This window comes from Bison bison, unplaced genomic scaffold (assembly GCF_000754665.1).
Source record: "Bison bison bison isolate TAMUID 2011002044 unplaced genomic scaffold, Bison_UMD1.0 scf7180017864036, whole genome shotgun sequence".
In the NCBI taxonomy this organism is placed as follows: domain Eukaryota; kingdom Metazoa; phylum Chordata; class Mammalia; order Artiodactyla; family Bovidae; genus Bison; species Bison bison.
The window spans coordinates 432,043-456,084 of NW_011494608.1; the positions used below are offsets into that span (position 1 = coordinate 432,043).

The following is a 24,042-nucleotide window of genomic DNA, read 5'->3' on the forward strand; positions in this document are numbered from 1 at the left end:
CCTAGATAGCATCTTCAAAAGCAGAGACCTTACTTTGCCAACAAAGGTCCGTCTAGTCAAGGCTATGGTTTTTCCTGTGGTCATGTATGAATGTGAGAGTTGGACTATGAAGAAAGCTTAGCACCGAAGAATTGATGCTTTTGAACTGTGGTGTTGGAGAAGACTCCTGAGAGTCCCTTGGACTGCAAGGAGGTCCAACCAGTCCATTGTAAAGGAGATCAGCCCTGGGTGTTCTTTGGAAGGAATGATGCTAAAGCTGAAACTCCATACTTTGGCCACCTCATGCAAAGAGTTGACTCATTGGAAAAGACCCTGATGCTGTGAGGGATTGGGGGCAGGAGGAGAAGGGGACGACAGAGGATGAGATGGCTGGATGGCATTACCGACTTCATGGACCTGAGTTTGAGTGAACTCTGGGAGTTGATGATGGACAGGGAGGCCTGGTGTGCTGCGATTCATGGGGTCACAAAGAGTCGGACATGACCAAGTGACTGAACTGAGCTGAACTGAGCCTTCCTCTCACCTTCCCACTGCCCCCATCTAGATCATCACAGGGCAGCGAGCTGAGCCCCTTGTGTAACACAGCAGCTTCCTCCTAGCCATTCCCATTTTCTTCAGTCCATTGCCACTCTTTAATATGCTGTGTAAAATGGTTTTTGTCTGTATTCATTTTCTGAACTGGGTCTTCAGAAAATCATTTTAAGTTTATCTTACTTTTCTTTTTCCCTTTTCTGATTAGTGCTTTCTGGGTCCTATCCAAAAAAAAAATCTCCTTGGTAAAGGTTGTGATGATAGTCTCCTAAGTTTTCTTCAAGAAGATTTATAGACCCTGTTTTTGCAGTTAGGTCTAATATCCACCCCAAACTGGGTTTTGTATATGGTGTGAATTAGTATTAAAAATACTTGTATGTGTATATAAGTACACATACAAGTACATTTATTATATTTCTTGATTAAATAAAAATATATAACCATAAAAAAGATGTGCTTTGAGTTCCTACACTATATTTATATATGTATCTGCACATACATATTTAGATATATTAATATCATATAATGTGTACTATATAATATGTATACCCACTCCAGTGTTCTTGCCTGGAGAATCCCAGGGACGGGGGAGCCTGATGGGCTGCCGTCTATGGGGTCACACAGAGTCCGACACGACTGAAGTGACTTAGCAGCAGCAGCAGCATATAATATGTATATATTATATATCTAATTATGCATATAGCATAAATTTCGATAGGAGTATGTATATGTGTTACACTATGTATACATATCGGAGAAGGCGATGGCACCCCACTCCAGTACTCTTGCCTGGAAAATCCCATGGGCGGAGGAGCCTGGTAGGCTGCAGTCCATGGGGTCGCTAAGAGTCGGACACGACTGAGCGACTTCACTTTCACTTTTCACTTTCCTGCATTGGAGAAGGAAATGGCAACCCACTCCAGTGTTCTTGCCTGGAGAATCCCAGGGACAGGGGAGCCTGGTGGGCTGCCGTCTGTGGGGTCATACAGAGTTGGATACGACTGAAGCAACTTAGCAGCAGCAGCAGCAGCATGTATACATATCTTATTTTTAAAATGAGGAAATTGAGACTTAGCAAAGTTAAGTAACTATCACAGTGTGCCCAAACTAGGACTTGAATTCTGATTCCAGTAACCTTTGTCTATCCGCGTCCTGTACAGAAAAGATCCATTGGAGACATGCAGATATGTTCCAGGTATTATTGGCTTAATAATTTGTATATTTAAATTAGGTTATTTTGCATGAGATGCAGATAAATACATTTGGATCACATGAGTAGTGTGGAGAGGACTTTAGGTGATTATTTAAAAGTTGCTACTGCCCGTTTGGAAATGCTACCTCACCATGGAAAAAAGAGGTTCAACTCACCATTTTCTTTGCAGTGATTTGTTTCCAGCCTCCTGACCCCCTCCAACCAGACATCCTCACTGGGGGAGGAGTCAACATCATCAAAGATACTTCCATGCAGCCAGGATTCAGAGGCACTGAGGTTGAAGAGAGAAGAAAAAGAACGGCGGATTCTCCTTTTCTTTCTAAATATTCTGGAGAGAAATGAAAGTAGTAAGGTGAATAACAAGTAGCAGTCAACTCACGGGCAAAGCAGAGAATTCAGTGAAAGCAGACACATGGGACCCGTGTCTGTCGCCCAGGTCCATGAAGCGCATTTCTTTTTTTTCCTCCATTAATTCCAGAGAAGTTTCTTAGATTCCTGTATGTGCCAGGCGTTTGCATCAATGTCAAGGATATTGAGATAAAAGACAAAACCTTGGGTCGAAAGACAAAAGTAATGCAGATATAGCGAACACTTTCATTGACCTCATCCTGTGTTTGGTGTCTTTCTTAGTGATTTATGCCCAGTAACTCACATTATCCTTGGAACAGCCTCACAGGTAGGTACTACTGCTACCCCATATCTCAGATCAGGAAACTGAGGCACAAAGAAGTTAAATAACTTGTCTGAAGTCTTACAGCTAGTAGCTGACACAGCTGGGATGCACACCCAGGCAGTCTGGCTCCCTTGGTGAGTGCTGTGTGCACGTGTGTTCTGGCAGTGTCAACTAGGGCTGCTTTGAGAGCACCAGGAGAGGTATTGCTAATCTGGAGACCAGGAAGGCTTTCTGGGGTAAACAAACAAACAGTCTCATATTGAGTCATGCTAGGAACTGAGGCAGGAAAGGTAAAAAGAGGGCCAATAATAACCTTGACTATTATGTGAAGGAGTTAGAATTTAACATAAAGGGCTCTGAAGTATGGCAAGGAGAAGCAGATGGTGGTGACCTGATTGGGTTTGCATTTCCAAAGATTTTGGTTCTCCATGTGTCCCCACTCCCCACAATCCAACAATCCATCCTCTACCTTATAAGCAGTGTTATCTTGCTAAGGATGAATCTGACAGTTTGTCAAGGGCTCCTGTCAATCTACAGAATAAAGCCCAGATTCCTCAGGCTGGAACGTAACCCCCTCCATCCAGCCCTGCTTCTGGGTTTAGTCTCCTCTCGTGGAGAGCAGTCTTTCCACCGTAAACTGTGTTTCTTCCAAACGACTTGCCATTCCTCACACTGTATCAGGGTCTCTTAGGCCTCCATACCTGTACCCTCTCTCAGGTAGTCCTCTTTTCTACATCCCTCTTAATTAACATCCAATCAACCGTCTTCATCTCAAGGAAGCTCGTTTTAATCTATCCCGCCAAAGAAAATGGGCCTCTCTTCCTTCTCCCCTCCGCTACCCTCCATCCAGGCTTCTATCCCAGCACTTCTATTGCTTCATTACTTTTTAAAAAAAACTAGTTCATTCTTTTAATTGATTTTTTTATTTTTGGTTGTGCGGGGTCTTCATTGCTGTGCGGGCTTTTCTCTAGTTGCTGTGCAAGGGCTTCTCATGGTGGTGGGTTCTCTTGTTTCAGAACATGGCCTCTAGGGCCCGTAGGCTCAGGAGTTGCAGCTCCCAGGCTCTAAAGCACAGGCTTAATAGTTGTGGCACCTGAACTTAGTTGCATGTGGAATCTCCCGGGATCAGATATCAAACCCATGTCTCCTGCATTTGCAGGCTGATGCTTTACCACTGAGCCACCAGGGAAGCCCATCTTCATTACTTTAAACACCAGCCCCCCCAAAAAAAAGGTTTGTTTTTTTTTTATCACACGTCACAGCATGCAAGATCTTAGTTCCCTGGCCAGAGATCAAACCTGCACCCTCTGCCATGGAAGCGGGGAGTCTTAACCACTGGACCATCAGGGACATCCCAGTTCATAACTTTTGTTTGTTTTCATGAGTCAGCCACCCCTGCTTCTTATGAGCCCATGTACTTCCATGATCTGGAGCAGAAATAGGCCGCTTATACACAATGTTCAATGAACCAGTGAATGAATAATTGACAGATGGGTTGGAATGCAGATCCTTTGACCTAACCTCCTCTACTTACCTGACTAAGTTCTCCTTGTAGAGAACGCTGGTCTGGGAGGGGCTCAGGGTTATGTTTCCATCTTCGTCGCAGAGAAAACTGTCTTCTGTCCAGATGTAGTAGCCGTTGGTGAGAAGTCTGGGACTTCGTCGACAGGTGAATGGGGAGTCCATCAGGGGATCTCCGGAGTGGCCCTCAAAGGGACTGTCACCATTGAGGAAATCACAGACAGAGCTACAGGGGGACGATTAAGCCCTTTCAGCCTGTATCCGGTTCATCCAGCCACACACAAACCACACATGTAGTCACCATGAAGGAAAACCACCTCTTTGCCTTCCTGATGACCAACTACTTCTGCACTTCTGATGGTGTCTCTTTTAATCTTCTGAGCTTCATCTCTTCACCTGTGAGACCACTGAACTACAGCACGTTTAGTGCTTCTTCCTGTTTTAAACACTTTGATGAAAACTTAGGGTGAATTGGTTTCTTTGAGATATGATGCCCCCTCCACCCCGTCCTTGACATGGTCCATTTTCTTGGATGTAAGAAATTGCAAAACAGCCTACCTGGGATGCTGGAAGCTCCAAGCATCTTTCACTCCCCACCCTTTCTTTGAAGAGCCCTCCAACTGCTACATCCTTACTCTTGTCACTGTAGTAGGGGAATTGCAACTACACAGACCAGACACTAATGAGTTATAGGAGAACATGCAGTCAAAGAGATCTTTTGGGGGATTTCTCTGTGGTCCAGTGGTTAAGAATCTGCTTTGCAAAAGAGAAAAAAAATCTGCCTTGTGAGGCAAGGGGTATGGGTTCCATCCCTGGTTGGGGAACTAAGATCCCACATGCTACACAGAGCAACTAAGCGTGCGTGCTGCAATAGAGAGTCTGACCACCACAAGGAAAGATCTGGCAGCTGCGACTAAGACCTGATGCAGCCAAATAAATACACAAATATTTTTTAAAGAGTTTTTTGTGTTTTTTTTTTTTTTTTGGCTTTTGCCAATTTCCCTCAGATCAGCTGCATACGTGATCACACAGTTACCTTCCCTGATCTGCTATCCAGGGAAGTCCTCTACTTGGTCAGGCTCATCTGTAACTGCCTTAGGTTTGAAAAACAATCACATGCCTATATGGTTGAAATGCAACCTTGTGCCTCACCCTTTACTGAAATTCTGAAAAAAATTTTAAGTTTAAAGCTTATTTATGTTATATGTAAGATAGATAACCAAAAATCTGTGTACTATAGTACACAGATAGTGTACTGTGTAATATACTGAGCAATATATATATTGTAATAACCTCTAAGGGAAAAAATCTGAAAAAGAATATATATATATATTCTGAATATTCACTCTGAATATACACATATCTATATATTCAAAATATATATAACTCAATCACTTTCTTGTACATCTGAAATTATCACAACATTGTAAATCAACTATACGTCAATAAAAAAATTTAAAAACTTAGAAAAATAACTGGTGCCATCAAAGAAAAAAGACTACTCACACTTACATGCACTAAAGTTAGCAAAACACTATTTTAAATGGATGTTATTTATGGAAAACTTACTATGAGCTTGGCCCCTACTTCACACTTTATCTGCTTTTCACAAACCTCCCTAAAAGTTAAAGATTGGTATCTTCATAGTACAGCAGGAAAAAAAAAAGAGAGAGAGAGAGAGAGATGGAGAATGGTAAATATATCAGGTATTTGACACATCTAGTAAGTGTCAGAGTTAAGATTTTGAATCTGGGTTTATCTGATTCTAAGGCACGCGCTCTTTCCATAAGAGCTGCTTGTTCCTCTGGCTGATTCATTTGATTGTAGCAGGAGGCCCGAAATTTATAAGAGGGGGCGGGTTCTAATATCACTGCATGATTCCTTTATACTACTGGCATGATTCACAAAATGTTAAAGGAAACATCAACTGATGCCTGTGTAAGGAATAAAAGACAGAGAGACCAGGGAAAAAAGAAAAGCAAAGGAAGGAAAAGATAGAGACTTCTTTGCAGAACTTGAACAAAATGGCAGATTCAGCATGTCTTCATGGAACATGAGATTTGGCTGGCTTGTGCTTTGGTATAGACTCTCATGGCTCTTATAAAATAAGGCAGTAAAAGTATATTTAAGAGAATATCAATTTAAGAGAAAAAGTAACAATACATCAGTATTTGGTATGCACCAAACAAGAGCAATTCACATTTGCCCACACACTCCTCTCCCTTCCAATCTCCATTGTTAGGTTAGGCAAGTTTTCAGTTCATATGTGCATGAGACTGGAAATATATTTCCATATCAAAATTGGATGAAAGCTAAAACCAGTATATATATATATTGGTTGCACCACACGGTTTGTGGAATCTTAGTTCCCTGACCAGGGATTGAACCCAAGGCCATGGCAGTGAGAGCACAGTGTCCTAACCACTAAACTGAGAGGGAATTTCCAGTATTTTAAAGTATTTATTTGTTTACTTATTTATTTGGCTGTGCCAAGTCTTAGTTGCCATATGCAGGATCTTTCAGCTGTGGCATATGGTATCTACTTCCCCTACCACGGATGTAACCCGGGCCCCCTGCATTGGGAGCACAGAGTCTTAGCTGCTGGATCACCAAGTCAAGAATACAACAAAATAATGCATACAGAAAAAAAAAATCTGACTGATGTTTCACGAGAGAGGTCCCCTAGAATACCTTGGGAGAATGCATGGGGGGGACGGCTCTACAGCATACTCTTTCTCCGACTGGGAAGAATCTGCATAAGCAAATGAGAGAGAAACACAAATTTATCACACTGCATCAACATGCATGATTGCACACAGTGGAGGGTGTGACTAGCTGATGTCCCAGCCTCGGCAGATTTCAACAGGTGCAACCCTCCAGTGACTCATGACTAACATAACTCGTTCTCAGGACTCTACAGGAGCAAGACCTAATCCAGGGGTTTCTATATTCTGTCTCATCTCTCCTTCAACACTCCTTGAGAGACTCCTTAGTTTGGACGAGGCAATAATAAACCAGGCTTCCCTTGTGACTCAGCGGTAAAGAATCCACCTGCCAATGCAGGAAACTCAGGGTTCAGTCCCTGGGTTGAGAAGATCCCCTGGAGAAGGAAATGATAACCCACTCCAGTATTCTTGCCTGGAAAATCTCAGGGACAGAGGAGCCTGGGGGGCTACAGGCCATGAGGTTGCAGAGTCAGACATGACTTTCCAACTGAACAACAACAAAAATAATAAACCATTAGCATCAAACTGACCCATGAAAAGGAGGAAGAAAACATATTGTGGGAAGCTGTCGAAAACCCAAATCAATTACCCAATGTGCTGTTTCGTTTAGCTTACTCATTTGAGGAATTCAATCATCTGCCTAGATTCTCTCTCATTAGTGCATCTGAAGGCACTTCTATTACAAAATAACGAGCAGAAGACGTTGTTGGAGGAAAAAAATGTCTGTTTTCTAGAAATGATTTTCCAGTGTATGACACCTGTGAATATTCTTAATTTTTTAAAAAGATTGTGCATTCATTCATTCCGGTTTAACCAAAGGGCTGGCAACAGATTTCAGTTGGGAAAAGTTGCAGTTGATTAATATTCTAAATGCTATTGCAGCATTTTATATTGTATAGAAATGGTGTGAATACTTGTGATAGACAGCCTCAGTGAAACTTGGTTCCATTACTGATAATTAATATCTAAGACAAAGAAAGGAGCTTAGACTTTCAGACTGAGTTGGCTGATTTGAAGGAGAAAATTGTAGGTGTGTGAGGGAGCGTTAGAAGCAGGGTTTGGGGAAAAAACAAATGACAAGAGGAAGGAAGAAATTTGAAACCACTACCGTTTTAACAACGCCCATATTTTCTGTAAGTAGCTATCAAAATCATTCAGTATTTTTTTTATAGACAAACCGTTTTGCATCTTAATAGTAGCTGATAAACAATCTTTCACGTTTATGCACAGGCATCTAAAAAAGTGATTTTTTTTTTCTACTAAAAGGAAAAATACCACATTTCTCTCAAGGAAAGAAATGAAGTCAAAATCATTGCCAAAGTGAACGCTGGCATTTAAGAAGCACAAGCTACTGACAGATGGTTAATGGTATGAGTATCAGCAAAATCAAAGCAGGGAAATTGCTAAAAGGAATCTAATCGTTCAAAAGATAATTGCGTAGAGCAGTTCTCTTACATTTACTTGCTACTGGTGTTGACATCAGTTGAGATATTTGGTACATCTTGGGACGGCTGCTTGTTCAAACTTCACAGATTTTCTGCACAAGACATTAAAAAAAAAGGTGGATTATGTATTAAAAATAGAAAGATGATGCCAAAACAGATGGCATCTACTCATTGCACTAGTCAGATTTGTTTACTGAAAGAATACAGAGATAAATGGAAATGAAGGCAGAGTTGAAGGACCACTGAGTTTGTGTCTGCCTCGATGATTTTATATTTCATTTTCCATTGTCTCACTCAGTGCATCTAAATCATCTTTTTCTGTAAATAAAGATAACATTTTATTTGGGAAAGCAAAACTTACAAAGGTTGACTTGTATTCAAAATAAAATAACGAAAATTAATTATTTGGTCAAGAAATCCGAAAAAAAAAAAAAAGATTGGTTTTAGAATTTTCTAAATAGATGTATTTGTATTTTTATCATCCACCACACTTCAACCTCATTATCAAGTTCAAACAATGCTAGAAGATTGGGGACCGTCTTTTGCCTAACACCTCAAACCACTGACAGGTAGCTACAGAGAGGGCTGGTGGTCTTTATCATTACTATCAGCCTGGACATTTCCAAGTAGCATAAGAAGCATTGCACTAAAAATAGTATATTGCTGGGCAGATTTCAAAACTCACCTTTTATGAACATATAATTTACTTTCTCAGTTACAAATTAAACACATATACAAGTGTGTATATTATGTAAACTTTCATCACTTACCACTCATCGAATGGATCTGCTTTCCACTGATCATTCAATTTTGTATACATTATTATCCTAGCAGCAGAGTAAGGTAAGACAAAATTCTTCTCTGATTCATCATCTCTATTCACATTTTTTTCAAATGTGGTAACTACTAATGGATTGTTTCTGTAGCTGTCACACAATTAAAACAAACCCGAATAATTCTATATATTCAAATTGATTCTTTCAATAAACTAGACACAAAACCTGCCAGATAATATAGATCCTGCCTTATAGGAACCTTAAGAGAAATCAGGAGAACTTTCTGCCATCCCCTGAAAGATCTCTAAATCAAAGCATACGCATAGATTTCAATGGTTTGGAATATAAAATAATACTGTTTGCTCTACAATACTGTACAATGTCACTAGTCCTTTCCATTTTTGTTCAGCCCAAGTTACCCTATGTTAATTTCCCCCAATCATCAAGTTCAATTTTAAGCCAACAAGTTGCACAGCAGAAAGTAAGGTCTTACTGCTACATCTTATTAATGGAAATACAACAGGCTACGGTTAGCTAACAGTTAATCAAATCTTAGTAACATTGAAAAAGACTTCCGGTGCAGCTCTAAGACTTTTCAAGAAAACAGACCCTATCTATCAGTTCTACGAAAGCAACTCCTCTGTCCTGTAAAGCAATTTGCCCATGCGTCCGTCCGTCTTCCTTCCAAAGAAAGTTCCCAACCTCTTCTTCTAATTGATAAATGAAAAATAATTACTGAAATATGATGCTTCCTGTGGTTGAGAGTCAGCAGAGAGATCCAGGACTTAGCAGGTCTTCAGCTGAAAATAATGCCAGCATATCAACAGGTGCAGAAGTCTCTTAAGAAAGAGAAACCTCGTCTTTCCCTCCTCCTAATAGATAGCTGCACACATCTCCCTGTGCAGGCTTTTGCAGGGAACTTTTGTCTTCAGTAGCCACTTGTTCTTTTGGCTGTTTCCGAGAATAGAAGGGCATATAGTTCTCTGGAAAGCAGCCTACAACTGCTCTTGTTTTCTTTTAAAAACAGCCTGCGTAACCAGAGGCTGAGAGGCACAATGAGGTCACACTTCCTGTGCGACTCACATCAGTGGCGCTCATGCTGAGGAACATGGTGAAGATTAAAGCGGTCTCCTAGACCGGCAGTGGGGGATGAATCAGACCAGCTGGACGCATCACAGGCACACCAGGGATGCTCTTCTGCACCAACTCATCACCCCAGCTGCAAGAAAAAAAGAAAAACTTTCAGAGAAGCAGCACCTCTCACTTATCATCTTCTGGCCATTTTCAGTATGAGTCGTGTGTGGTTGGGAAAACTCCCTGGAGCAGGGCACGGCAACCCACTCCAAGATTCTTGCCTGGAGAATCTCAAGGACAGAGGAGCCTGGTGGGCTACAGCCCATAGGGTTGCAAAGGGTTGGACACAACTGAAGCAACTTAGTATGCATGCATTTAGTGCATTGTAATGCTTTGCCCAAATCGTTATTGGTGACCAGGCATTGATGCTATTCAATTCAGAAGACTACCAAATTCCAGAGCTTGATCTTCTGAAAGTGTCTGCAGTGCCAATATGTTTATCCAACAAAGGTTGGACTTTTCAAGAAACTGTGAGTGGCATTTTAAATTTTATATTTAAATGTTTCTAGAGCTGAAAACTCTTCAGCTATTATAAAACTTCTTATGCTATTGTAAATGAAAGTGTTAGTCACTCAGTCATGTCTAACTCTCTGCAACTCCATGGACTGTATCCCTCCGCCCCCCGCCCCCCAGGCTCCTCTGTCCATGGAATTCTCCAGGCAAGAATATTGGAGTGGGTTGCCATTCCCTTCTCCGGGGGATCTTCCTGGCCCAGGGATGGAACCCAGGTCTCCTGTCCTGCAGGCACATTCTCTACCATTGGAACTACCAGGGAAACACCAGATGCTATTGTAGGGTCTCTACAAAGCCTGCAGTTGTCGGTGATAAAAGAAATAGAACTTCCATCAATACTGAGTTGCATAGGGTAATGGAGAGTCACCCAGACAGACATATAAACTCTGTCTGCCATACTAGCTGTGCCCCCAGTTTATGACTTAACCTCTGAGTTGTAACTTTCTCATTACATTTATAAATGTAATAATATGTATGTTACTGGATGGCCTGGAACATTAAATGAGGTTTAAAAAAATGAGACTTAAGTGAGTCCTCAGCTCATATGTCCAAGATGGATTCCTTGTTTGTTTTCTGTAAATCAGCTTCCCTTCTGAGGCACCAGTCACCAGGCTGCAGAAAAGTTAATCTCATTCTTTCTTGGGGGTTTCCTTTCCCCCTGAGGTTATACCAAAGGCAGAGTCTTCTGTAGAACACCCTCAGGCAGGAAAAGCTATTAGGAGGCAAGTCCATCTAGTCCGTGGTCAGCAGCTTTCAAAGCTGTCCCCTAAGAATCCTTTGCAAAATCCCCTCCCCTTCAGTGGGGGCCGAGACGAATAATTTGCCTCTTCTAAATAGAACAAGACAAAACTGGTGGGTTGCCACTACTGTGCTTGGGTTACAAAAGTTGGAGGCATCTGTCTTACCACTTTGTCTTACACACTTGGATGGAGCAAGCTGTCATGTTGGAGAAGGATCTGAAAGTTGTCTCAAAAGTTGTCCTGAATCCATGAGCCAAGAATGCAGCCAACAACCAGGTCAGTGAGCTTTATAAAAGTGGAATGGTGGTTGCCCGAGACTGGGAGGAGGAGAAAACAGGGGAGTGTTGGTCAAAAGATGCAAAGTTTATGCAAAGATAAATAAGTCCTAGAGATCTACTGAACAGCATAATATCTACAATTAACAATACTACATTGCATACTTAAAAACTTGCTAAGAAGGCAGATCTTATGTTAAGTGACCTATCACAGATAGTAGATAAATAGAGCAGGAGGAAATTTTTGAAGGTGATGGATATATATTTATTGGCATTGATTTTAGTGGTGGTTTCGTGGGTGTATATTTATCTCTAAACTTAGATTGTGTACATTAAATATGTTCAGCTTTTTCTATGTCAATCATGCCTCAGTATGGTTGTAAAGTAATTTTTTTTAAGTAGTTTTAAAAAAAGCTTCTGGAAAATATAAGTTTTCAAAATAGAAATCATTATAAATTCTTTAAGCAATAATGGGCTTTGAAACTACTCAAAAAACACCTGTTCTCATCATTTATGAAAATAATATTCCTTGGAAACCTTTTGGTCACATAACATTTCATAAAACTTGGTCCTAAGTCTGTGTCTCAGAAACTTTAATGTACTGTGAATCACTTGGGGATTTTGTAGAAGTGAGTAGGTCTAAAGTAGCAATAGAGATTCTGTATTTGTAAGCAGTTCCTGGGCTTCCCTGGTGGTTCAGACAGTGAAGAACCTGCCTGCAATGTGGGAGACCTGGGTTTGATCCCTGGGTTGGGAAGATGCCCTGGAGAAGGGCATGGCAACCCACTCCATTATTCTTGCCTAGAGAATCACCACTGACAAAAGAGCTTCACAGGCTACTGTTCATGGGGTTGCGAAGAGTCAGACATGACTGAGTGACCAAGCACACACACACACACAACCAGCTCCTGGGAAAACACTGTAGTTCATACACTGTTTTTTGGTGAGCAGGATGCTAGTGAGTACACTTTGGGAAATGCTAATAGTACTTGGTGCATGTCATGAATTAAATTTAAAATACTATAAGCAATAAATAAACATGCCTGCATGCTTGCTTAACTCCTTCAAGTACTCATGATTTCCCTTCCTACCTAAGCCTCACCCGCCTCTGGATTTCTGTGTCTCATTGAATGGCATCACCTTCCATTCAACTGCTCAGGTCAGGGGACTAGGAGCAGTCAACAGTATTCCCTCTGTAGCCCTTGAATGAGACTCTCTCTATCTCCACTGTCAGTTCTGGCGCTCCAGAGGCCACCTTCTCTCATCCGGACTTCAGTACCAACTTTCTGTCATCTGCCTCTTCCGAACACATCCCCCAAATCCGGGTCCCCAACCTTTGGGATGTAATGCCTGATGATCTGAGGCTGGAGCTGATGTTATAACAATAGAAATGAAGTGCACAATAAATAGAATGTGCTGGAATCATCTGGAAAACACCCCCCACCCCACCGTTACATGTGGAAAAATTTTCTTCCACAAAACCAGTCCCTGGTGCCAAAAAGGTTGGGGACTGCTGCTCTAAGCCACAGCCAGAATGATCTCTGCAATGTAAATATCTGATTACGTTGTTCCTCTGATTAAATACTTCAGTGGTTTGTCATTACTCCTCTCTCAGATCAAGTTCAAAGTCCCTTCCAGTATCTACAAGGCCCTGGGAGGTCCAGTACTGCCTATTTTCCAGCCTCTCTTTCCCTCACCACACCCCATCTTTCTAGAATTCAATCATGGTGGCTTTTTGTTTTTTCAGGTTCTCCAGCTTAGTTCCCGAGAAGGCAATGGCACCCCACTCCGGTACTCTTGCCTGGAAAATCCCATGGATGGAGGAGCCTGGTAGGCTGCAGTCCATGGGGTCGCTAAGAGTCCGACACGACTGCACGACTTCACTTTCACTTTTCACTTTCATGCATCGGAGAAGGAAATGGCAACCCACTCCAGTGTTCTTGCCTGGAGAATCCCAGGGACGGGGGAGCCTGGTGGGCTGCCATCTCTCGGGTCGAACAGAGTTGGACGCGACTGAAACGACTTAGCAGCAGCAGCAGCTTAGTTCCACCTCAAACTCTTTGAACACGCTATTTCCTTTGCCCCTGGCCATCTCCTTCCCCAGCCACTGTCTCTCCTACTCATCTTTTAGATGCAAATAGTTCTTTCTTCAGAGCAGAGCTATAGCTTTCCAGGTGGCACAGTGGTAAAGAATCCACCTACCAATGCAGGAGACACAAGAGATGCGGTTTGATCCCTGGGCTGGGAATATCACCTGGAGTAGGAAATGGCAACCCACTCCAGTACTCTTGCCTGGAGAATCCCTGTTCAGAAGAGCATGGTGGGTTATAGTCCATGGGGTCTCAAAGAGTTGGACACAGTGGAGCAACTGAGCATACATAGTAAAAGTCAAAGCCCAAATCTTAGTGGCTTGTAGTAATTATCACATATTGTCCCACATAGTGGCTTTATGTGTCAATATGGTTAAACTGACCGTATGTCTCAGAGTTCTTTCTCTGTATGTCCCTAGCTAGGATGGGCCAGAATTGCAATTAGTACAAGAGTTGGAAGGTGGGTATTCAGCAGGATCCATGGTATTCCTTGGAAGGTCCATGTGGCTCAGGCCTCATTGTTGCTCATGCAAAATTTCACAGACCTACCTACTGGCTCACTGCATGCACTGGACCCATAGCTCTGATCCCTGACGGATGGTTTCCTTCAGCTTCCCAAATCCTGGTCCAAGAGTGAGAGTGGCTCTATAGCAGGGCAATCATGGCAATAAAGTTAGAGGCTTAGAGATGGGAAGAGGCCAACGTGGGTTTCAGTGATAGATGGAGTCATGTTCCAGCTGGTTCTCCAGGGATTCCAGTGGTCCCCACTCACCCTACTTCCTGGCAACTGTTTGATCCTGACCAATCTTCTTATAACTTCTGGTTCAGCATCCCTGCAACAAAAAAAATAAACTGAAACTTTTTTACTAGTGTCTGAAATTGTTCCCTTCTCCCTCAAAAACCTAACGCAAAGAAACTGTATAAACAGAGCATGTATACCTAACATAATCTCAGATTGTCTGGACCACACTCTTGGTTCACAACCTGGCCCCCATACACAGAAAGCAAGGACACACCAAAGAAGGAGACAGAGAACTCCAGACTGGTAGTTGGCAGGCTGAATAAACCATGGAACCTACTTCCAAGACTTGTCCTGAGCACCACAAGATGAGTAGATCTCTGTACCCACCCGACTGAATCTCCAAAGTTTACATAGATGTTTTAACCTGATTTAGTCATGTATTCAGTCCAGGTTGTCCCAATAACAACTTACTCTCTCAAAGCTGAATCACTGAAAGTGACTCGCTTGGCAGAAACAGTGGGCAGAACAAATATTCCAAAGACAGAGGGTGGGGGTTTGGGGGTAGGAAGGGTGAGTAACCTTCCACTGGCTGGATCCAGCCCACAGGTCACCCTTTGGTCACATTCTGTCCATGACCTCCTCCAATAACCACACGTTTCCTTGTAGCATCTTTATAAGCAAACGGTAAGGAGCCCAATTTTTCTTCCTATTGTGTGGATGATCGATCACACATGTTTACACTGTTCATTTCAGTAACTCACATCTTTCTACCAGCCAACTGTTGTGATTAGTGGTAAACAAGGACAACAGATTTTTTTTTTCAATGTATTTAAGTACCTTGCATTTTCACAGACTTTGTATTGTCACCAAAAGAAAATTCTCTTCTGAAAGCAAGTCTCTTAAATAGTAATAATAATCATATCTGCAAAAATAACATAAAATTGTCTAAGAGTCAATGCTTATTCAAAAAAATCATACTTTCCATCTTTCCTGATGATTCTGCCTCTTAGCTTGAATCTGACCAACATGTCTTGCCCTATATTGGCTGCAAGTTGGCTGTAGTTCTGCCCCTCAGGCCTTTATTCCAGGAACCAGGCTGGTGGATCAGCCCCTGGGGCTGGGGTGGGGAGGACATGTCTTGAGTTGGCACTTGAAATTTCCACTTGTATTTTATTGGTCAAAGCAGATCATGCAGTCAGCCTCAGTGTCAGTGGGGCAAGTACACGTCTCCAGGGAAAGCACTGCAAGTCACAAGGCAATGAATGGGGATTGGAGTAGATGTATGTAGGGAAGAAAGGGAATAGCTTGAAATGATTATGTAATTTATAGCCCTCCATCTCGGTCACAAATATTTACCTCCTCTCTAACTTTCAAAAATGCTAAGAGGATGTATCTCCACAGAGAACACCCCCAAATCCCATTCAATCATGACCACAGATTTCAAGCCTAGAATCTTCTAATATTTCTATATTGGTTCCTTTTTATATGGAGATTTCTGAACCATCTTGCCCCCTATGCCCAACATTCAATACTTGAAGAAGGACAGGATATTTTCCCCCTAAACCTTCCCCTTTAGAAAGGGGATTAATGGCAGACACACAGCAATGGCTGTTCCATAGAAATTCTATAACTGAATAGTCAAGACACTACAAGAGCCCTACACCCAGCAAATGGAAGACGCTCCTGATAAGACCCTAATTCTACTCCCGAGGTGTGGCAACCCAGGCAATTATTTGTGGCTCTTGGTTTTACCCTCTGGAAAGTAAGTCATTCCTTTTCCTTACTCTCCTTGACCACCTCTGAAAATGAGGGGACATACCTTCTTTGGGAACAGAGCAACTTTCTCAGTCCACTTTCTGTTCCTAGGAGTAGGAAAGTGGGAGAAGTCCTCTGAAATCTTGAATTGTTATAATGTCTTTGATACCAAGCCAGTACCTCTTTGGCTGTGCATTCTGTCAAAAACATAGTCAACCATTTAAAAAAATGTATTTATTTTTGGCTGTGCTGGGTCTTCATTGCAGCTTGGGCTTTTCTCTAGTTGCAACAAGTGGGGGCTGCTTTCTAGTTGCTGTGAGTGGGCTTCTCGTTGGGTGCCTGCTCTTGTCGCAGAGCACAGGGCTCGAGGGCACTCAGGCTTCAGTAGTTGTGCTCCTGGGCTCTCGAGTGCAGGCTCAGTAGTCGTGGTGCGTGGCTGAGTTTCCCCACAACATGTGGACTCTTCCCGGACCAGGGATCGAATTCACATACCCTGCATTGGCAGGCAAATTCTTAACCACTGAACCATCAGGGAAGTCCTACATTAGATTTTCTTAAAACTGATGTTCTCAAACTGCCTTTGTTACTAATGCGTCTTTTTAAAATTTACATAATACTTCTTGCAGTTCTAATTGTCATGGGAGTACTTTTTAAAGGGAGAGTTGGAGAGAGACAAGAAGCAGACTGAGAAACTGGGGGATGGGGAGTTTGTCGAGGAGGAAGATAGAGAGAGACTGATTCGTTAGTGAAAGGCCTGTAATAAAGTCTTAATAAAAGCTTGCATTCTTGGCAGCGAGAACAGTGCCTTACTCATCTCCATGATCTCCAGCAGCAAATAGAGGACTTGAAGCAAAGTGAGTCTTCAGAAAATGTGTGTTTTCATAGAATCACAGAGAGGGAACTAGAGAACCCCCAGAGATGACAGTGATCAGATATAAGGGTCCGCATGAAAGGTGAGAAAGGAACATTTGGAAACATCTGGCATTTGTGTATCAATTTTCATTTGGAAAACATATAAGGCTGCTTCCTTCTAATTTAATCCTCATTACAACTCCATGAAGTAGACTTAAGATTCTCATGCACCTGTGAGGAAAGGAAAATCAGAGAAGTGTCTAGACCCCAGCCACTCTGGTAACAGCGTCAGGTCTAACATACAATTTGTGGTATTCTTAATCTCTGCTTTTCATACGCTTTCTTATTTTAAGTTGCCATTAAAAGACAACAGCAAGAAATACATTCATGGATTTATTTCCTTCAAATATATAGTCTCCTATGATCTTCATGGTACTCATAGTTCTCAAAAATAGATACATAAAAAGGAAAGCACATAAAGGAAATCAAAGGATGTTTACCTTTTTCTTGGGGACACTGACTCTGTTGAATGTTTTGCACACTGCAAAAGAGGAAGTAATCTAATACCTGACCACAAGGTTGGATTGCCTCAGCGCTTTTTCTCTAAGACAAAACTGTGGACTGTGGCAACACATGTCCTAACAAGTTCTCTGCCCTGGTCCAGCCCTCTCCCATCCCCCACAGGTAGAACTCTCTTTCATCTGAGTGTCTGGACAATTACCTTGGAGATATTGATATTGTTTTCTGGTCCTGACCAACAGGACAGATACTTAGTCAAATTGCAAGTGACCAGTTAGAGCACATATTTTGACCCTGAATATGCCTTCACGCTGTATCAAGATGACCTGTTAGTGTGTTGGTCTACTGGACTACACTGTTAACGCCTTTGATCAAGGATTAAGCTTATTCATCCTCATGCTTCTTGGGCCTAGCGCTGAACTTGGCACATTGCCAATGGTCAACAACAGCTGTGGAAGAACTGGAAGTAGCATGCTGTTTTTGATTTGTCAGAGTTTGAATCAAAACTAGAAAGAGTATGCATCAACAGACGAGTGGATAAAGATGATGTGGTATATGGGGAACGGAATATAATGGAATACCCACTCAGCCATAAAGAAAGGATGAAAATTTTGCCATCTGCAGCAACACGGATGGACTTGGCATGATGCTAAGTGAAACAAGTTAGACAGAAAGACAAATACTGTATGAGATCACTTATATGTGGAATCCAAAAAATACCAGAGACTAGTGAACAATAACAACAAAGCAGACTACTCACAGATGTAGAGAACAAGTTAGTGGCTGTAAACTGTCGTTTGGAGTTAGAATCAGTATAAGTCAGTGGCGATGAATATCAGTTGTTTTTGTTGTCCGTTTCCCTTCTTCTTTCCAGTAACAGCACCTCTATTTTCTTTTAAGGACCTGCTTATCCCCATCTCTCAGTCCTTGGGGTTGGGGCTGGGCTCCATTCCCACTGGCTCGGTTGGGGACTGGACCCAGGTTCATGACAAAGCAGTGTAAGTCATTTCCAAGGCCACTACATTTGGCTCAGAATTGGGCACTTGATTCAATTTAGACCAATGAGAGAATGATGTCCAGGACACATTTGTATGTTCTTTAAGATGTTTCAGTGATAAGTCGGAAGCTGTTGGGGACCTGGAGGATGCGGATCCCAAGAATCAAGCTAATCCATAGGAAGCAGAGTGCAAGGTATTATCATTTGATCCCTAATTCAAACCACCCCAGAAGGCAAAATATCCCATCTCCCTTTTTAATTCCACAAACAGAAATTCCATTTATGCTTAGGTCTGTTTGTATTGAATTTCTGTCTCATGCAACCACAAGACCCTTAACATACTGCAGGTATGAAACTTCCATGTACATAAGAATCATTTAGGAAGGCTTTTAAAATGCAGATTTTCAGTCTCTATTGCCAAGATACAGGTTAGGGCCCATGAACTTGCATTTTAACAAACAGCCTGAGTGGGTCTAATGCCAATGACTGATGGACCAATGCTAGAGAAACACAGAGTGCATGAAAGTGATAACAGTAAACAACAATTATCAGAATCAGAGGAACTTCAAAGTATTAGCACGTGCATGCATGGCAAGTCACTTCAGCCACGTCAGACTCTGCGACTCCATCGACTGTAGCCCGCCAGGCTCCTCTGTCCATGGGATTCTCCAGGCAAGAATAGTGGGGTGAGTTGCCATGCTCTCCTCCAGGGGATCTTCCCAACCCAGGGACTGAACCCACAGCTCTTATGTCTCCGGCATTGGCTGACAGGTTCTTTACCACTAGCGCCACCTGGGAAGCCCATTGACATCGTACCTGGAAGTAAGGAGCTCATCCTCATTTAGTTATCAAAAATGGGAAAATTCATCGAGGAATCAGGAGTTGATTTCATATTCAATTCTTTTCCATTTAGGAAATCTCTGATTTCTCTCCTTCTTTTCCCCCTGCTTTACGTAGCACGATCATATGTCTCAGTTTGTCCAGGACTGCCCAGATATCCACCTGTTGTTCTGGTATAATTATTAATCACACTTCTTCCCATTCTTAAAATTGCCCCTGGTTTGGATGATAAATTTTATGGTCACTCCATTGCTTCAGGGCAATCTACACAAGTTCTTTGTCATTCAGGCCGCTTACTGTGTTTTTCCAAGTTTTTTTCTGAGCCAAACTTTTATTTTTTTCTATTTTATGACCTTTACTAGCAGAGACTGAAATCATTAATTACTGCCAAGTCTAAAATCGTCAAAAATCTCAGGAACCCAGGTAGCTTTGGAATAGCATATAAACTTCGAGTAATATAAATAAAGTTGTCTAGAATGTCTCATCGTTCTCAGGGCTGACTCACTCTAGGAAAGCAGCTTATGAACCCAGAATCCCAATGGGAAATGCATTAGGAATGTGAGTAGAACTCCGTGTGTGAATATACAGGAGAGATATCGGTCTGGCAGGTTCATACTGGGTCTAGGGGCCAAACTGCCAGAGATTAATTCAGAAACAACTATCACTTCTGGTCAATTGATTAAAGGATACAGTGCTAGAGAGACAAGAGAACCAAATTCTTTGGCAGGTGAAGAATGTGACATTAGTGCCATTTTCAAAGATTTGTAAGTGGAATAGATAATGTGCAAAGGATGTTTCCTTCAGTAGGTTAAGTTTCTACCAGTCTATTTTTTAAAAATTTAAATTGCTTCAATTTTCTTCACTGATGCTAATTATACGTATTAAAGCAATACACACAAAATAGCTTTCTTGTGTTTTATATGTAATTAAGGAATACCTGGTGTTTAGTAATGACTTCTTCTCTTAAGTTAGGTATAGACAGTTCTTGACTATTCCAGGAGATGTTATGGTTCCATATGCATATTTTTAATGTTGGAGGAATTTAGTTCAGTGATTTCTATCTAAAGACCCTTGTTTCAAGATAATTTGCCCACTGCTTGTTTGGTTCCACTCAAACACAGCTGTAAATTCTTTCTATCTAAATTTGGAGATGAAGTGACTGATGGCTAACATTTACCATCTGGATGAGGCGTGTGTTGGGTGGGAGAGAACAGAGAGGACAGGGCGATGCATAGCTTCACTGTATAGCTGGGGAGTCAGCTCTAGACTTTTCTATATCTCGCATCCCTTTCGGTTCTGACCTTTGACTTTCTAGAGTCAAAAGCAGCAATGATAGCCTATATGAGCTTTCTATCAATCTTATAGGACTTAATGTCCCCTTTTTAGAGCTAATACTATGTTAAGACCCACTGTACTTCTCTGAAATTAAATCCATAAATAAAAATAATCAAACTCCACATAGAAAAACTCCACATTGATTTTTTGAAAAAAAAATCAGTACAATGTCATATGATAAATTAAAAATACATTATTTATGAAAATAACTCAATAAAAATAATATACATCTCAGTACACAGGTGTTCAGCCTCGACTCACAGAGCCACAATAAAGTGGTCAAGTGCCAGCGTAGAAATTTAGGTTTATCCTGAATGTAACAGCTGTAAAATGCAGAGTGACAGGTGTGTTCTATCAGTGCTTCAGCTACTATGAGTGGCCCTGCCACTGGCGACATGATTTTAAAGGTGCAGTAAACTCTTGGTAGTATACAAAGAGGAGAGCCTTCTGTCATGTTACACAGTGGTTTCAGTCCTTGAAAATGGAATGTATATTAAAACCTTGCAAAAATATTGCGTGCTTACAAGACTGAGTTCTATGCTGTGAAAATGGTGAACAGTTTCTTTTTTTTAATTAAAACAATTTTTTTTACCTATATGAATGTTTGGAGGAGCATTCAAAAGTCATGTATGACCAATGGAAATTCTTCAAGGTATGGGAGTAACTTATGCATTCCTGGAGGTTGGTTGCTCTCCCCACTAAGGTGGGGTCCCTCTCCACTCAGTTTCCACAGTGCCTTACCCCAGTCATGTGACAACTAAAATTACACACACTCACATTCCGCACCCCCGCAAGCCCCCTGCCAATCCAGCCCTGTCCATTTCTACGGAGCCCTTTAAAGGAAGGTATTGACTCCATTGAGAAGACTCACCCATGCAATCCACTCAAGCCAGGAATCATTTATGTTAGACCTAGTTTCCATTTATTTTCTTTCAAATTACATTATTGGAGGGATCTCTTGCTAAATTCCAATTAAAAAGGAAGAATCATCTGTTCAGGGTAGATTGGTAGATTGTCAGCCAACTGTGGAGATTGGATAGAATCTCTGCTATCCTTCATGTATGTATTCTATTTAAATTACAACCTCAAATTTTCAGTGATGTAAAACAACAACTATACATATTTTTTCTCACCTACTGGTTTGTGGGTCAATAGGGATTTTGCCAGGGTTCAGTTAGTTAGCTCTGGACTGAAATCAGAAATGTGATTACTGGTATTTCCAGTGCTGCTGGAAATTTTTTTTTTCTCATTTTGAGCATCACTAGCAGTTTCTGATACAGAGTTCTCAGTGAGAGAGGCTAATTGGTATAGCTGAGAACAGAACTTTAGCTGCAAGGGAAACTGAGAACATGAGTTTCTTATATTTTCATCTTATTTAGTGCAAGGTTGAAAGTTTTTGCCCTGCGACTCATAAGGTGGGTGTATATGTCAGTTTTATTAGGTAACAAACAACTTTCAAAATTTCAATAGCTTAAACCAACAATTATTTTTTCCTTATACTATATGTCAGTTGTGGATTAGCGCCATCATAATCTTATTAGAATATGAGTTGTTAGAACAGTAACCATCTCAGAAATTGCATTTCACTGTGCCAGACACAGATAGCTTGGTGAACTGGCTTTTTAAATTACCAACTGGCTGTGACAAAACTTCCAATTTCATTTTATGAGCCAGAGCAAATCGAATGGTCACACATAATTCTAAGGAAGGTGCAAAATATAAACCTGCTATGTGTACAGAAGATTCTGGAAATATATGGTGTACTGTTCTAATGACAACCACAATGGGAAATTTCCCAAATATGGAAAGGGATTTCATATACTGGTCAACAGAAAAACCAAGAAGACAAATGTCCACAGAGATTGTCTTATATCTTTTCTGTATATTACTATCTTTCAGTGTAATTCAGTAGCTATAAGTAACATAGTAAGAGCTGATTGAATGTCTGTTGAATAAAGGATATGGATGTAATTATTTAAGTTACTGAATCTCACTATACTGGAAGCTTAAAGAGTGATACTTTGCTATTTTAACTCCACTATGTAAAGTGTGATCAGAGTATTGTGTTGTTTGTATGCAATGTTGCATTTAGAAAGCTTGAGAATCAAAGTGGCAACCTGGAAAGAGAAAAAAGATGTTTATCTCAAAATTCTTTCAATGTGTTCACTTGTTGGTTTCCCTTACAATAGGGACGCTTTGTTCTATGACTAGTACAGAGTTTGGGTTATGGTAGGTGTTCAAGTGGAGAAGGCAATGTCAACCCACTCTAGTACTCTTGCCTGGAAAATCCCATGGACAGAGGAGCCTGGTAGGCTGCAGTCCATGAGGGTCACAAAGAGTCAGACATGACTGAGCAACTTCACTTTCACTTTTCACTTTCATGCATTGGAGAAGGAAATGGCAACCCACTCCAGTGTTTTTGCCTGGAGAGTCCCAGGGACGGGGGAGCCTGATGGGTGCTGTCTATGGGGTCGCAGAGTCGGACACGACTGAGGTGACTTAGTAGCAGCAGCAGCAGGTGTTCAAGAAAAGTAGTTCTGCTATCATTCTTCGTTTATTCTTAGGCTGTCATGCCCTCTCCAAGGGATCTTCCAGACCAGGGATTGAACCTGGGTTTCCCGCATTGCAGGCAGATTCTTTAGCGTCTGAGCCATCAAGGATGGCTTATTCTTAGAAAAGTCACTTCGGTTTAGTCATAGGTTCTTCAGCTGCACCCGTCCCTTACAGGCAGTTCAGTTCAGTCGCTCAGTCATGTCCAACTCTTTGCAACCCCATGAATCGCAGCACACCTGGCTTCCCTGTCCATCACCAACTCCCAGAGTTCACTATCCAGCCATCTCATCCTCTGTCGTCCCCTTCTCCTCCTGCCCCCAATCCCTCCCAGCATCAGGATCTTTTCCAATGAGTCAACTCTTCGCATGAGGTGGCCAAAGTATTGGAGTTTCAGCCTCAGCATCAGTCCTTCCAATGAACACCCAGGGCTGATCTCCTTCAGAATGGACTGGTTGGATCTCCTTGCAGTCCAAGGGACTCTCAAGAGTCTTCTCCAACACCACAGTTCAAAAGCATCAATTCTTCGGCACTCAGCCTTCTTCACAGTCCAACTCTCACATCCATACATGACCACAGGAAAAACCATAGCCTTGACTAGACGAACCTTTGTTGGCAAAGTAATGTCTTTGCTTTTCAATATGCTATCTAGGTTGGTCATAACTTTCCTTCCAAGGAGTAAGCGTCTTTTAATTTCATGGCTGCAATCACCATCTGCAGTGATTTTGGAGCCCCCCAAAATAAAGTCTGACACTGTTTCCACTGTTTTCCCATCTATTTCCCATGAAGTGATGGGACTGGATGCCATGATCTTC

General features: G+C 41.7%; 1 protein-coding gene across 2 annotated transcripts in view; it reads right to left on the minus strand.

Annotated features, from left to right (window-relative positions):
* TMEM71 (transmembrane protein 71) overlaps positions 1–9,913 on the minus strand; it is a 30,399-nt gene extending 20,486 nt beyond the window's left edge. For both annotated transcript variants that reach the window (XM_010834770.1, XM_010834771.1), the window contains exons 1-5: positions 9,622–9,913; positions 8,120–8,201; positions 6,630–6,690; positions 3,952–4,164; positions 1,900–2,072 (exon numbers count right to left, since the gene is read on the minus strand). In XM_010834770.1, the coding sequence (XP_010833072.1) occupies positions 1,900–2,072; positions 3,952–4,164; positions 6,630–6,690; positions 8,120–8,165 (493 nt within the window). In that variant the 5' untranslated portion in view covers positions 8,166–8,201; positions 9,622–9,913. The remainder of the gene's footprint in view (positions 1–1,899; positions 2,073–3,951; positions 4,165–6,629; positions 6,691–8,119; positions 8,202–9,621) is intronic.
* Between the last annotated feature and the right edge of the window lie 14,129 nt (positions 9,914–24,042).